The sequence below is a fragment of the Periplaneta americana genome, chromosome 15 (assembly GCF_040183065.1).
Source record: "Periplaneta americana isolate PAMFEO1 chromosome 15, P.americana_PAMFEO1_priV1, whole genome shotgun sequence".
Taxonomy (NCBI): domain Eukaryota; kingdom Metazoa; phylum Arthropoda; class Insecta; order Blattodea; family Blattidae; genus Periplaneta; species Periplaneta americana.
In genome coordinates, this window is record NC_091131.1 from 170,107,345 (window position 1) to 170,122,575 (window position 15,231).

A 15,231-nucleotide genomic window follows, 5' to 3' on the forward strand; every position below is an offset into this window, starting at 1 on the left:
TTATTAAAAGCACTCTGAAAGAAATTTTGCAACTACCAGCTGACACACCCGATTCTATGATATATACACATCGTAAATATAAAGGTCTTGGTCTTTTTAAGGTATGCTGGGAATCCATGCTACAACACATTAACGGCTTAAGGGTATTACACAAAACTAATGATCCTTACATTACTTCCACTAGGGACCTTATTGAGGAGAGTAAAACATGTTTAAAGAGCCTTAAATTAACTCCTGCTAATTCTTTTTTAAATAATCGTGAAAATTTTGTGGACTCTCGAAAAGTTAGAGACGCTTTAAGAGACAAAGAATTTGAAAATTGGTGTACATTGTAACAAAAGGGTAAAGGAGTGATTCTTAACAAAGAGTTCCCCCCAGCAAACAGCTGGATAAGAAATCACAAAGGTCTAACGCTCTCAGAATGGATAGACGCCCTTAAAATGATAGGCTATGTCGCTCCGGTCCGAGCTGTACCGGGTAGAAGTCGGAATGGTACCCGCTGTAGGCGCTGTCTCAGCGAGATTGAAACTCTTCCCCTATAGTGAGGCCCTTCGCAACATCCGTCACCATGCTGTCTGTTCTATGCTGGCCGAGGCACTGAAGGAAGTAGGGTTTACAGTCCATCAAGAGGTGCAGGGACTAGCCACACAAGGAAGTGTTCGGCGAATTGATATCATTGCCATTAAGAACAACTCGGCATATATTCTTGATCCCACCATCAGATTTGAGACACATGCAGATCAACTGCATGAGGTGGACAGTGAAAAGAAACGGATCTATGAACCAACAATCCCGTTCTATAAAGATAAATATAGCCTGTCCCACATTGATGTGATAGGTCTGATGGTGGGAGCACGAGGTACCATATCCTCCTTCTTTGCCAACACATGTAAAAACCTGGGGCTAACCACAGCATTGTGAAGGAAATAGCCATTAGTGCCCTCAGAGGATCAGTTCAGATATTGAGAAATCATTTGTATGGGAGTGATAATGGAAATTTCAAGTTATCTTAACCGATGGATGTTAATTGGTTTAGATATCAATGCCAATCAATCCGTACTATTATTTTTCTCGTGGTATATGGCATTCAAATCATTCTAACCTATCTGATGATATTTCCCCCCCTTTCTTAACTGTAAATGATCACAAATGCTACTTAGGTGTAAATTTTTCTGACATTTTGCATATTCGATTTCCTAACCATTTCAAATGTATATCATTTTACCTTTTAGGTGTGTTTCCAAATTGTATGTAATACGCTTTATCAAATCTGGCAACCTTTCCATAAGGGAAGCTAAATTTATTATTATATATAGATATATATATATACATATACACACACACGAATAGTATCCGGTATCTTATATAATTTATAATGATGCACGTGACTAGAAAAATCTACAGTACATCAAATTTGTTTAAGTGATAAAATTACTGTTATTGTAAATGAAAACTCACCGTTCACTATCTCGCGATATTTTGAAGAAACACTTATTTGAGTGGCTGTCCTTCTTATTTCTATAATTCAAATATTCACACTTCACATACGATGGCATCTTTCACAGTACACAACAGATACAAGACAAATCAAGATGTCTTCCTTCTCCTTCGGTTCTTTCTTTCACCTTCCTACCTTAACAGGACTGACAACTTAAACCAAAAGCACGCATGCTCATTGTCCATTTCTTGGCATCTGAATTCAGTGCCGGAATGTTGGTAAGAAACGATGGTAGTGTTCGTAGTGTCGGTTAAAAGAGTTAGCGGCGATTGAACCCCTCTATTATATTTAAGTCCTCTTGGTCTGGAATCAATACTCCATTTCATATAGAAATATGAGAACAAATGGATGAGCCATTTGCAATGTATGAGATCCCCTAGAATCCCAAAAGCTATGCTTCACTATCAGTCCCATTGGAAGAGATCTCTGGTACGTCCCAAAAAGAGCTGGGGAGAAAATTCCTCTTTATTATGAGATTGTAATGGCCTACAACTTGTATAGATGATGATGAAGTAGAGGTGTTTGGGAATGCTTCTTGTAGCAAAGGCATAGTGTGGTGGTTTTGGTTTTTGCACACCCACACTGCATATGCAAGGAATTTATCGCCATTGGGTACAATTTAAGAGAAAAATATTATATGCTGACAAACATTTCAGAATATTATTGTTTTACAAAATATCTTAATTTGGGGCTTTATACCTGAAAATGTGCTACATTACATGCTCAGCAGTCTCTTATATACAGGAACACCTGAAATATGCAAAAATATGTAGAATTGATTTTGAACATTCTGCATTACAGCTGTTTAAAATGATTTTACATCACTTGCAAATGGACAGTAAAATATGCAGTTGCATATGACTCCTCACCCTATTAATATGCCATTCAATGAAAGCCTGTGAATGCAGTTAATTTTGCTTGCAGGCTACCCAGGACCATTCGAGGCCTTGTGTGTTATCCCGCAGCTCCCACATCAGCAGAAGATGAGGAGGAGGAGGAAACAACGAAGAGTTGCTGCTGTTCATGTTTGAGATATATATTTTATGGGCTTTGTAGTCGTTTTATGCGTAAGTAGTTATAAATTGTATGTCTAAAGCCATTTTTCAGATAGATCGCCCTCAGCCTGTTCTTATATTTCCCTCCCCACTTGTTCAAAGTTGAGCTGTTACAGTAGTAGTGAATTATGTGCACTCCTTAATGTTACCAACCATTAAATCTTTCATTTTGTTTGGCGATCTCTTTCTTTATGTGCTAAAAATGTCTGAATCTCATGCTCCGTCCCTTGGTTCCACTCAATGCTGCGATAATTAAGCACATGTGGTCGCATTTTCCATTTAATTCCTTCGTTTTCCGATAGGCACAACATGCTTAGAAATGTTTGGAGCTGTAGGCGTATTCTAAATTAATCATATTTTTATGGCCATGCAACAGGAAAGGGGTGTACGTTTTTCTTGGTTCTTCTTGTTTTAACACTTCGTCCCAAGAAATTTCTTTTCTTTTGCTGCCACTAAAGTGCACTGAAATTAATCTGTGAATGGCAACAGACTTACTGCAAGCTAAACTCATGCATTTCCTTTGTTTTCTTGAATATAGTTAGTAATTACGAATGTTCTAGAATTTTTAAAGATTATGTGGTATTTTGTTGGAAAGTATATTTAAAGACCATGTTGGGTCCGATAAGCTGTGAGAAATTCCAAAAGTTTTATTAATATGGCTATCAAACTTATCCAATTATATTACAATAACATAAATGTTTTATTTTAACATTTTGATGAATGTTTTCGGTTCAAGGAACCATCATCAGATCCCCAATTAACCTACAAAATCTTATGAACAAAGTATTATAAACAATCGGTGAAACCATGGGTTTTATAAAATAGATTCGGATGCATAATGAATTATGATATCACATATTGAGTCACAAGTAAATGAGTAAAATTCATAATAGTACCATAAAACAGTAAAAACTGTATGTACAAGAATAGAATTGTTAAAAAGTAAATGATCAGTCCACTTTTATGAGTATAAGATTAAGCTATATAAATAGCATAAGCACCATTCAATGTGACTGCATAACAAGATTAACATGAAGGCTGCATTTACAAATGTCAGATCGATATGCTGATGCGAATTGGCAGAGTAGTGAAGAGAGGTGAATATGCAGCTTCATGTGTGGTAAGACTGGAGTAACACTTGAGACATGCGTGGTCTTGTAATCTGAAAGTATGTACAAATTCTTATTTACTATATTGAAAGGATTAATAATGAAAATTATTTATGATTTGTAACCAAATGATGGTAATTCACGAAACACGAAAAGAAGGGGGGCAACCAATTAAATAAAGAAATTACTTACCTAGACGGAGCAGAAGAAAATATATCCGTTCTTGTATAAAGTTCAGCCACAAATGTTGACGAACGTTACGCTTACAAAAGGACTAAGTAACATCAAATTGAAGGGTGGGGGGGGGGGGGAAGAAACATATTGGAGTATCGGAAGTCACGTGTGTAAGGAGAATTTAAATTATAAAGCAGACTATGTATGTTTGGGAATTGCTCATTCAGAAGGGATAAACCATTATTTAATGCTTGTGAAATATAACATTCTTCAGCAATATGTATATGTGGATTGTCACCCATAGGATGAATGACCTGTAGTGTATTATTTATATTGGTTAATTCATGACCTTGTTCTGTCAGATGGGTTGCAAACTTTGATATTCGTTTACTGTATTTGAAATCGGAAACATTTTCATTAAACTGGGTTGGTAATTTCTGTGAGTTTGACCAATGTATTTGCTAGGCCAATTTTTCCATTGTAGCATATATATGCCACTATTTTGAAGTCGATCTCTATTATGAAATTTTTTATTAGGTATGACGTTATTTAATTTATTATTAGTGCAGAAGGCTATATTCATATTGTGTTTTTTGAAGAAGTTGTTCAATTGGTTAGAAATCGGTCCAAAGTAGGTCATGTTTGTCCATGTTTTTAGGGGTTATTGGTTCAAGAAAAGTGTGTTGAGTTTTTTGTAAGTTGTTGTTACGTTTTTGGAGGAGGCTGTCTACTGTATGTTTTTGGAAACCATTATCTTGGGCTAAACAGATAATATAATTATATTCTTTATTATAATTAGATTTACTTAGTGAAATAGTTAATAATCTATCAATGAGGAAACGAAATTTACTAATTTTATGAGTTTCTGGGTGGTTAGAAAGGCTGTGTATAGAATGATTAGTGAAGGTTGGTTTCCAGTATGTGTCAAAATTAAAACGGAAATGTTTTATAAAAGTTTTGAGGTCTAGAAAGTTTATTGATTGGTTAACAGCTGACTCGGAGGTGAACTTTATGATAGGGTGTAAATCATGAAAGGAATTGGTAATATTTATTTATTTCTCTAATGGCATGGAACATTAACAAATAGTCATCAATTGTCCATCTGATTCATTATCTTAATCCAGGCTTCCCAATAGTTTCTGTTCTGCGAAGGGCCAGGCATCACATTAAGTGGACCCTGTCCATATCTTCATCCAGATTACAGAGCATGCAGGTGGGCGTTTGAAGTAACCCAAACTGATAGAGCTTCTTGTCTTGGCCATGTAAAAAAGTCTTCCAGTTTGATTCTAAACTCATGAGGTATTGTTCCTTCATTTGTAGAGTTTAGAGCAGTGGTATGATACTGATTTGAAGCAACTAGTGAGCATGGCAGCTTTTTTCCTAATGTATCTGCCTGTTCATTGCCAGAAATGTGACAGTGTCCAGGGATCCACAGGAGCTAATTTGAGTTTCCTCAGTGTCTCGCAGCAGTCATGAATCTCCACTGATGCAGCAGCTCAATGGATTCTATGGCAGATCTTGAATCACTCAGGATGACAGTCTTGGAGAATTTTCCAAGATGCAGTAGAAGTTGGTTTAATGCTGTTTGAATGGCTTGATTTCTCCATCGAACGCTGTTTTGAATGATCTGATGGATTTATAAATAGTTGTCGTTGTTTTCTAATGCCAGGCATTTGACAATAAAGTCATTTGACCTCTTGCACTCCAAAATTTTTCAAAGATATTATCATGGCCAGCCACTGAAGCACAGATTTTGAGGTGTTACGAATCCATTTCTTGGTTTGAGTTGCACAATGGGCAGTTAGGGGACTGATATATTCCAATTCTATGCAGGTGTTTGGCCAAACAGTCATGACCTGTTGCCAATCTAAATGCAGCTACAGACGATTTTCGTGGTAAATCGGGAATTAACTGTGGATTATGATGCAGAGACTTCCATTTTTTCCCTTGGGATTGTGTTATCAAATTTTGTTTGTTGAAGTCTAAGTATGTAGATTTAATAAATCTTTTAACAGAGTAATACGTAGATTTAGTAACAGGTCTGTAAGTAGCAGTGCTTTGCTAAAGCATCCACATTCTAGTTTCCCAGGATTCCACAATGGGATGGTATCCATTGGAATACAATTCTTTTATTGAGTGATATTAATTGAGAGAGCATTTTAGTTATTTCTGCTGTTTGAGATGAAGGTGTGTGTTTAGATACGATTGATAGAATAGCTGCTTTGGAGTCTGACAATATAACTGCATTTTTAAATTTATTGATGTGGCATAGAAGATTCCTGAGACTTTCACTTATTGCAATGATTTCTCCATCAAAACTTGTTGTTCCATACCCAAGAGATCTATAAAGTGAGAAGAGACAGCACGTAACACCTGCACCGGCACCTTGTTCTCTGGAGATCAAGGATCCATCGGTGTATAAATGAAGCCAGTTTTGTGGAGGGTACCTAATATTAATTGTCTCTAAAGACAATTGTTTCAGTATTTCAGTGTTTACTTCTGATTTCAGTATTTCTTCTGTTAAATTTAGATTTATAAAAAATGAAGATGTAGCTGTATATCCCTGTTCCTGCATTTGGGTAACCATGTATTTGTGAGCCATCTGTGTATATTCTGAGCCATTGAGGTTCTGGGTATTTACTGTTGATAGTCTCCAAGGCCAAAAGCTTTAGACTCATTGTGTCTGTTCCTTTTTTAAAAACACTTTGGTTTAGGTCTGTGAAGCAGTCATGGTATTCTATTTCAGTTGGATTCTGTATCATGGGTTGGGGTTCATTGGATATAATTGAATATAGTTCTTTTAGCTTACGTACTTTCTTCGCAAATCCATGTTGTGTTTTGGGGTTTCTTTCTTATTTTCGTATTTGTACCAGTATTGACCATCCGATAGTCTGATTAGCTCTTCATACAACAGCATGGATCTCTCTGAGGGTCAACATGGCATCCACAGCAGTTATTTTTACAGTCTTAGAGTCGACCAATTGTGTGTTTTACATTCCAGGAAGAACATACTTTTGATATGTAGTGCTTAAAGTTGAGCGAGCACATTCCCATTTGCATCCTGGAAGGCGTTTTAGGATCCTCAGTTGGTTTGAAGTTTGGGAGCTAATTTTCTCCACTTGTTGTTTCCAGGATAACTTATTATCAAAGGTTACGCCCCAGTCACCTCCCAGTCAGCTGTTAACTGATCAATAAACTTTCTAGACCTCAAAACTTTTATAAAACATTTCCGTTTTAATTTTGACATATAATGGAAACCAACCTCCAATAATCATTCTCAACACAGTTTTCTAACCACCCAGAAACTCATAAAATTAGTAAATTTCGTTTCCTCATTGATAGATTATTAACTATTCCACTAAGTAAATCTAATTATAATAAAGAATATATTTATATTATCTGTTTAGCCCAAGATAATGGTTTCTAAAAACATACAGTAGACAGCCTCCTACAAAAACGTAAGAACTCAACACACTTTCCTTGAACTAATAACCCCAAAAAACATGAACAAGCATGACGTACTTTGGACCAGTTTCTAACCAATTGAACAACTTCCTCAAAAAACACAATATGAATATTGCCTTCTGCGCTAATAATAAATTAAATAACGTCATACCTAATAAACTTAATAATAATAATAATAATAATAATAATAATAATAATAATAATAATAATAATAATGGCTTTATTTAACCTGGCAGAGTTAAGGCTGTAAGGCCTTCTCTTACACTCAACTAGGATTAAAACTTGCTTACATAGTTGAACATGCAACTGAATCGGAATTAAGTAATTACATACTGATACATAATAGAGATCAATTTAAAAAAAGTGGCATATATATGCTACAATGCAAAAATTGGCCTAGCAAATACATTGGTCAAACTCACAGAAATTACAGAACCCGGTTTAATGAACATGTTTCCGATTTCAAATACAGTAAACGAAAATGAAAATTTGCAACGCATCTGACAGAACAAGATCATGAATTAATCAATATAAATGATACACTACAGGTCATTCATCCTATGAATGACAATCCACGTATACAATAATGTTATATTTCACAAGCATTAAATAATGGTTTATCCCATTTGAAACCTGTGAGCAACAGTAACAAATATGAATGATACTCGGGAGGAAATTAAACACAGAATAAATATGGGAAATGCCTGTTAGTATTCGGTTGAGAACCTTTTATCATTCAGTCTGCTGTTAAAAAATCTGAAAGTTAGAATTTATAAACAGTTATATTACTGGTTGTTCTTTATGGTTGTGAACTTGGACTCTCACTTTGAGAGAGGAACATATGTTAAGGGTGTTTGAAAATACGGTGCTTAGTAAAATATTTGGGGCTAAGAGGGATGAAGTTACAGGAGAATGGAGAAAGTTACACAACACAGAACTGCACGCATTGTATTCTTCACCTGACATAATTAGGAACATTAAATCCAGACGTTTGAGATGAGCAGGGCATGTAGCACGTATGGGCGAATCCGGAAATGCATATAGAGTGTTAGTTGGGAGGCCGGAGGGAAAAAGACCTTTGGGGAGGCCGAGACGTAGATGGGAAGATGATATTAAAATGGATTTGAGGGAAGTGGGATATGATGATAGAGACTGGATTAATCTGCTCAGGATAGGGACCGATGGCGGGCTTATGTGAGGGCGGCTATGAACCTCCGGGTTCCTTAAAAGCCAGTAAGTAAGGTATCCCATTTGAGTGAGCAACTCCCGAATATATATATAGTCCGCGTTATAATATAAATTCTCCTTACACACGTGATTTCCAGTACTCCAATACGTTTCCTTCCTCCCCCCCCCCTCCACCTCTACCTTTCAATTTGATGTTACTTAGTCATTTTGTAAACCTAACGTTCATCAACATTTGTGGCTGAACTTTCTACAACGGATATATTTTCTTCTGCTCCGTCTAGGTAAGTAATTTCTTTATTTAATTGGTTGCCCCCCTTCCTTTCGTGTTTCGTGAATTAGTTAGCCAGCATCGTGCTTTTTACCTATCATTTGTAAGAAGAGGAAATTCATAGTGGAACACGTGTGTTGTCAGCAAATAGCTGGATGACCTACGAAGATAGATAATGCACAAAAACTAATAATGATAATATATTATATTATATTACAAAATAACTGATTTTATACATTAATGTGACATATTATTGAAAATATCGTCACTGTCATGAAACACACAAAAGTGCAATTAGATCTTCATCAAATTGTTTGTACGACGAAAAATAATTGCAATATCAACATAAAATTCATATGGTAGATAGTGCTAACTTAGTACTACTCATTGCAGTAAAAATCTCGATTTCGCTAAAAATGTCAAATAGAACCTCATTTTTCTGAGCCCTCACAATGTTGCCAATGTGGAGGGGAGGTTGTACGATCATCCACTCCTTCTCTTTATCTTTCTTATATTGGCTGCTTTAGCCAGGTGGACGGCACATTGAAAGGATTGGGTGTGCGCAGTGGAAGACTTTTAGAATGAATAGTGTGAATTTGTAAAACAAATATAATTAACAATAATAAGTAACAATGTACATAAATGAAAAATGAAATAACAAGAAACATGAAATAGATAAGTGAAAATAGGACAAACTAATCTGAAATGATATCCCCAGGATATGTAAATCATGTAAGTATCACAAGACTGAGGCCAACACACTTATAAGTGATTAAATCATCTAATATGGCCGTCTCTCGACCATCAGTGACTAACCTATTAACCATATGTTCATGAACCACTCTCTAAATATATATATATTAACTATCTGAGTATGAATCTGAACACAACAGCCAGCCAGCACATTAACTTAATACATGATCCATTCGACCATAGATACCACTCAGTCTGACTAACCAAACTAAAAATACATGTACACTCAATAAGAGATAATCTCTACCCAGCATAAGGCATTACATGACAGATCACTATACATTACCCATTGCACATATTGGTCACATAAACTGTGCAAATAGCACCAACACAAATCTCTGCACTTTACAAAATGAATACCCAACGGAGAGAGAGAGGGATGGAGACAGATGCACGTAATAAGTAACGGACGATAATTCCAATTTCAAGGATCATTTAAATAGCAACTAAACTCGACGCACATGATATGAAAATAGCGGCGAAGGAAAGCGACAATCAAACTGGAGCAGGGAAAACACTAAAAGCATATGTGAGACCGTAATCGCTGCCTTATCACTCTAACCGTCTCGGAACATGAACTCACATTTCAAATCATATCTCCTTACATAATTCCCAATACAATTTACCTCAAACACATATATCTCACAAATATGTTACTCGATGCAAATACTAAAACTTGCCCCCAAGACGTATCACTAGCAAGCGATATTTCAAACTACGATCCACTAAAATCCCAAACACACACGACGCAATTTAACTACTCCACTGATCTATCTCCAGCATGTACAAAGCCCGAGTCACATTATCTATATCTGCCGCGTACCAAAATGCTAAGTCTTGTTAAATGTTTCTGTCGTGTACGAGAGCTTGAATCTAAGGCAATTGTTTCCGAATATCTCCGCGTACGAGAGCCTAAATCTTATTAAGTGTATCTGCCGCGTACCGGAACCCAAGTGACGTTCCGTGTATCTCCGTTAAAACAGGTAAACTCTCTCCCCCTCTATCCTCGTGAGACGTAATGACCCGGCCAATAGGATTATTTGGAAAGAACAAATGAAGGGATTGATAGCGCTATCTATTCTGTGACGTCTGAGAGCGCTCTGATGGATGAAGTGACGTAGTAGGTAAACGGCCATGGTAGTAGGCACGGCTCACCAATGATAAGGGAAAATTATATTTCCCAGCAACTCCCACCTCCATCCCCTACTTGAAATGGAAGGAGGTGAAATTAACTTCGGACATAATGATGTTTTCTTTTTTCATATACTATTAATGAATTATTCTATAAGCATTCATATTCCTGCTTAATATTAACTAAATAAAAATAGGTTACCAATAACAAAAGAAAACCTTTAATACAAAAAGGAAAGGAATAGGGAAATTCATTGCAAATGCTACATGGGATGTTAAGGAGAGAGAATGACTTTAATATTGTGAAAAACCAGTGAATTAAAAACAATATGTTTACTGTAAAATACATTTCGATGTGTGAGAAATATATATTACATAAAATTTAATACGAATTTATGCTCTGGTGCACAAGGTTTTCAAGGGGCAAGGATGGTTAAATGTGGTGGAAAACCAGTAAACTTTTAAATGAAAAATGTTGGTTTAAAATAATCTTTGAAATTTGAAAATTTCATCACACAAAATTTTAAATGTATTTAGAGCCTTTTGTCTGATTAGTTGAATATTACATTCAGTTTCTAGGGCAACAGTGATGTGGTTTTTGGTACTCCTAGGCATAATCTTAAGGCTGAGTTTTGAAGAACAGAAATTTTTTGTAGATGAGTTGCTGATGCTCCTCCCCATATTTCACATCCACAGGTCAATTTTGATCGTATATAAGCATTATAAAACAGACGCATTCCAAAATATCAAGAAAGTTATTTCATACCATGTTCATCCTCCTCCAGTCTTGACACTGAATTGCTAGCTATTGATGCTGCTCTTCAGTGTGTTACTCAAATTCCTGAAAAATCTATTTGCATACTTACCGACTCCAATTATATGATTAAATATGTACCAAACCTAAGTGCACATAGAATTATTCCACTTCGGAAACAACTAAGTAAACTAAAAGAACTCCAAAAGGAAATAACATTTCAATGGATACCTAGTCATTGTGGTATACCTGGAAATGAGAAAGTTGGTAATATTGCAAAACAGGCAACATACCGTATTTACAACCAAGACCTCTTCAAGTGGTATCTCTATCCGTGCATTTGCTTCAGTGAAGTCTCATTTTACAAACCTATGGATCAACAATTGGCTCTCTTCTGACAAAGGAAAAATTTTACAGTCTGTACAAAAGAAACCAAATGACCTGGAAATGTACAAAAACTTGCCCTAACAAGAGCCAGAACAGATCACATTGTCACTCAATTATACCTACACCGATTTCACATTTCTGATAATCCTACTTGTCTGTGGTGTAATAATCATGATGAAGATCTGGAACACATTCTTCTATACTTCCGTCCATAAACCACAAAAGAAGTAAATTAAAATCATCAGTACCAGTTGCAGAAGACACAGCCCTGCAGTATATATTGACTACACCCCAACTCTGGCTACTAGCAACAGGCATCTATAATGAACACCGATCAAACTACCCCTCATTTCTCGTGTGTGTGTGTGTGTACGTGTGTGTGTTTTTTTTTTTTTTTGCTCTGGATTTCACAATGAAGTCGTCATCCTTCTTGCTTCCCCACATTTACAATAAAAAAGTGGTCTTCCAATGGATCCCGGCCCACTGTGGACTGAATGGTCACGAGAAAGCAGATATGTTAGCAAAGAAAGGAACTAAAATCAGCTTAAAAACAGATTACAATAAGAAGTTTGATGACACAAAATGTGATGCACATTTATGAACCTTTTAGCTGTCACTTTTAAAGCTCTGGTGCACATAGTTTTTAAATTACACTAAACTTTGTTTGAAATTTCTGGTAACTTTAATTGTTTGCTTTATTCTCACACAAAATAGTTAATAACTTTATATCTCCGGAACTATTAATGTTATATGCATGATATTTGAAACACACATTCTTAGGCTATTAGGAAACTTTTCTGTGTAACAGAGATTTGTTATTTTGTTACTTACTTACTTTTGGTTTTAAGGATTCCAGAGGTTCATTGCCACATTTACATAAGCCTGTCATCAGTCCCTATCCTGAGAAAGATTAATCCAGTCTCTACCATCATAACCCACCTCCCTCAAATCCATCTTTATATTATCCTCCCACCTATGTCTCGGTCTCTCCAAAAGTCTTTCTCCCTTCGGCCTCCCAACTAACACTCTATATACATTTCTGGATTCGCCCATATGTGCTACATGCCCTGTCCATCTCAAACGTCTGGATTTAATGTTCCTAATTATGTCAGGTGAAGAATACAATGTGTGCAGTTCTGCATTGTGTAATTTTCTGCATTCTCCTATAACTTCATCCAGGGGCGTATTTTGCGGGCTGCCGGGGCTACCGGCGGTAGCCCAAGGAAATTACAAAAGAAAAAGTTTATAATATAACATAATGTAATAATTTTGTATTATTAGTTTTACCATAGTAATTAAAATTAAAGTAATTGTTAGATATATTTTGTTTAATAATAGGGTCAGCTGTAGCCCAAACCCTTTAACCAGTATACGCCACTGACTTCATCCTTCTTAGCCCCAAATATTTTCCTAAGCACATTATTCTCAAACAACCTTAACCTCTGTTCCTCTCTCACAGTGAGAGTCCAAGTTTCACAACCATGTAGCATACGTTTTTAGAAAAGTTTTTATGACCCTTAATTTTGCAGGTGTCTATGATCACAATAATTACAAGCTACAAATCTCTTTCAGTATATTTAGTCATGGATCTAAACCAGGGACAATCGTGTTCACATTGATTTCATGCAGGCATTGCCCCTGTAGTTTAAAAAACCCTTCGTGCTCTTCTGTTTGATGGGTTTTCTATAATGACTTTTAAAACAGCTCATAATGAATTATTATTATTGACGTAACATGATATGGACATAGATTTTATAATAAATGTTTAATGATGAATTTCTGTGAAGTTACATAGTAAAAAGGCAATATGAATACTGTATAATTTATGAATCTGATATACAGTAGGTTACCTTTTTTATAATCATTAACACTTTTGTTAAATGTAAATAACATGCAAAACAGACATTTCAAATAATATTACTGATGTAACATTCACTTGTTACTGACATAATCACTGCAAATTACATTTATCTCTGTTTAACTTATGGAAGAAATTTATCGTATTTAAATTACGATCAGAACAGTAAAAATAAGTATTAGAATATAAATGGACGATTCTCCTGGACTTAGTAGATATTGTAGAGTTTTCCAAGACGATATTGTACACTTTTTTGACAAACAGAATGTGGAAATATTCTGTTCTTCGCTGTGCATGGCATCTTCCAATATGGTTCTGTTGAATGTTAATGCTGCTCCTTTTACATGTTACACATCATCAGTGACCAATGCATATGATTTTGTACTGTTTAAAGTATTCAAAACAGCTGAAAATGTGATAATACCCTTGTTCACTCAATGTGTGGACATTTCATCCTTGTGTTTTATTCCAACATTTTCTGCAAAATCTTTTTGTAATAGCCTACAGCATGTTAGGTTGTAAGATTTCCTTTCAGATATTTTATTTCTTGCAGTTGTGTTTTTGCATAGAAACATAGTTTGCATAAACCCTTAAGATGTCTGATCAATATATTTCTTGCAGTTTCAGGAGGACAGGTGACTGCCTCCATTTTATGTGTCTGTCCACCTGTACTATCTGGGAATAGATTTGTTATAAACTGTTCAGTATTACTACATTTGGCTTTCCAAGTAGCATGCGATATTCTAGTCACATGTGGACATTTCTAATAATTTATTAGTAGAAAGGATATTCCAGTGCACTTGCATAATCCGTCAGTAAGAAGGTCCACATTTGACAACAGCAAACATTTTTATCTTTTTCAGAAACTGGAAGTATATACTGTATTTTGGTCGTAAACTAGCAAACTTAGATTTTTTAATTGAACATTGCATATTCACTTTTAATAACTATATGCTTCCATTGCTGTCATCATGAACACTCTCTTCTGTTTTCTTTCTTTTTCTGGATCTTTAATGATGAAAGTGACAAAATCTTTGTGCTCTGGAAATACAGTAGACTCTAGACCACTTTCGTAAAATTGTGAAACAGCTGAATAATCATGAGAGTTTTCACCTTCCTTCTGCTTAATTTCGCAAGTTTCTATGACTCCAAACTTTTCAGCAAGTTTCTTCACAACAGCACGTTTCTTTCTTGGAGATGTTGGTAATGACCTTTGTGCTCGATGTACTGTCTTCCCCAATGACTGAGACTTGGATGTGAATCATATCCAACATCTCTTAACATTGCTTCAGCCTTTAATTTCTCTCTGTACTTTCTCATTCGTAATTTACTATTATTTTCAGTTTATTTTTTCTTCTGCACTCTAGACCATTTCTTTCTTAAAGTGGTTTCTGCTGTGCATTCTTTTCTTGATTTCTTAATTTTTTCGTCACTTAGCTTCTCCCTGTATTTTCTAACCTTTTCAGCAGAAGATTTTGGAGGATGTTGTCCTAAACCTTGATATTTGAAGTTGATAATTAAAGAGTGTTACGTCAGTAACATCAATAGCTTCAAAATTAGTTTCGAAAAAAAATCACAGATTGCATGAGCT

The 15,231-nt window shown here is 35.6% G+C and overlaps 1 protein-coding gene across 2 annotated transcripts in view; it reads left to right on the forward strand.

The window, feature by feature from the left end:
• LOC138715529 (putative polypeptide N-acetylgalactosaminyltransferase 10) overlaps positions 1-15,231 on the forward strand; it is a 97,270-nt gene that overhangs the window by 28,343 nt on the left and 53,696 nt on the right. The window contains exon 3 of one of the 2 annotated variants that reach the window (XR_011336379.1): positions 2,423-2,733. Coding sequence is in view for 1 of the 2 variants with exons in the window: in XM_069848571.1 (XP_069704672.1) it covers positions 2,542-2,565 (24 nt within the window). In the remaining variant the exon portion in view is untranslated. Of the gene's footprint in view, positions 1-2,422; positions 2,734-15,231 lie in introns of those variants that run through there. The other variant, XM_069848571.1, reaches the window with a different exon arrangement.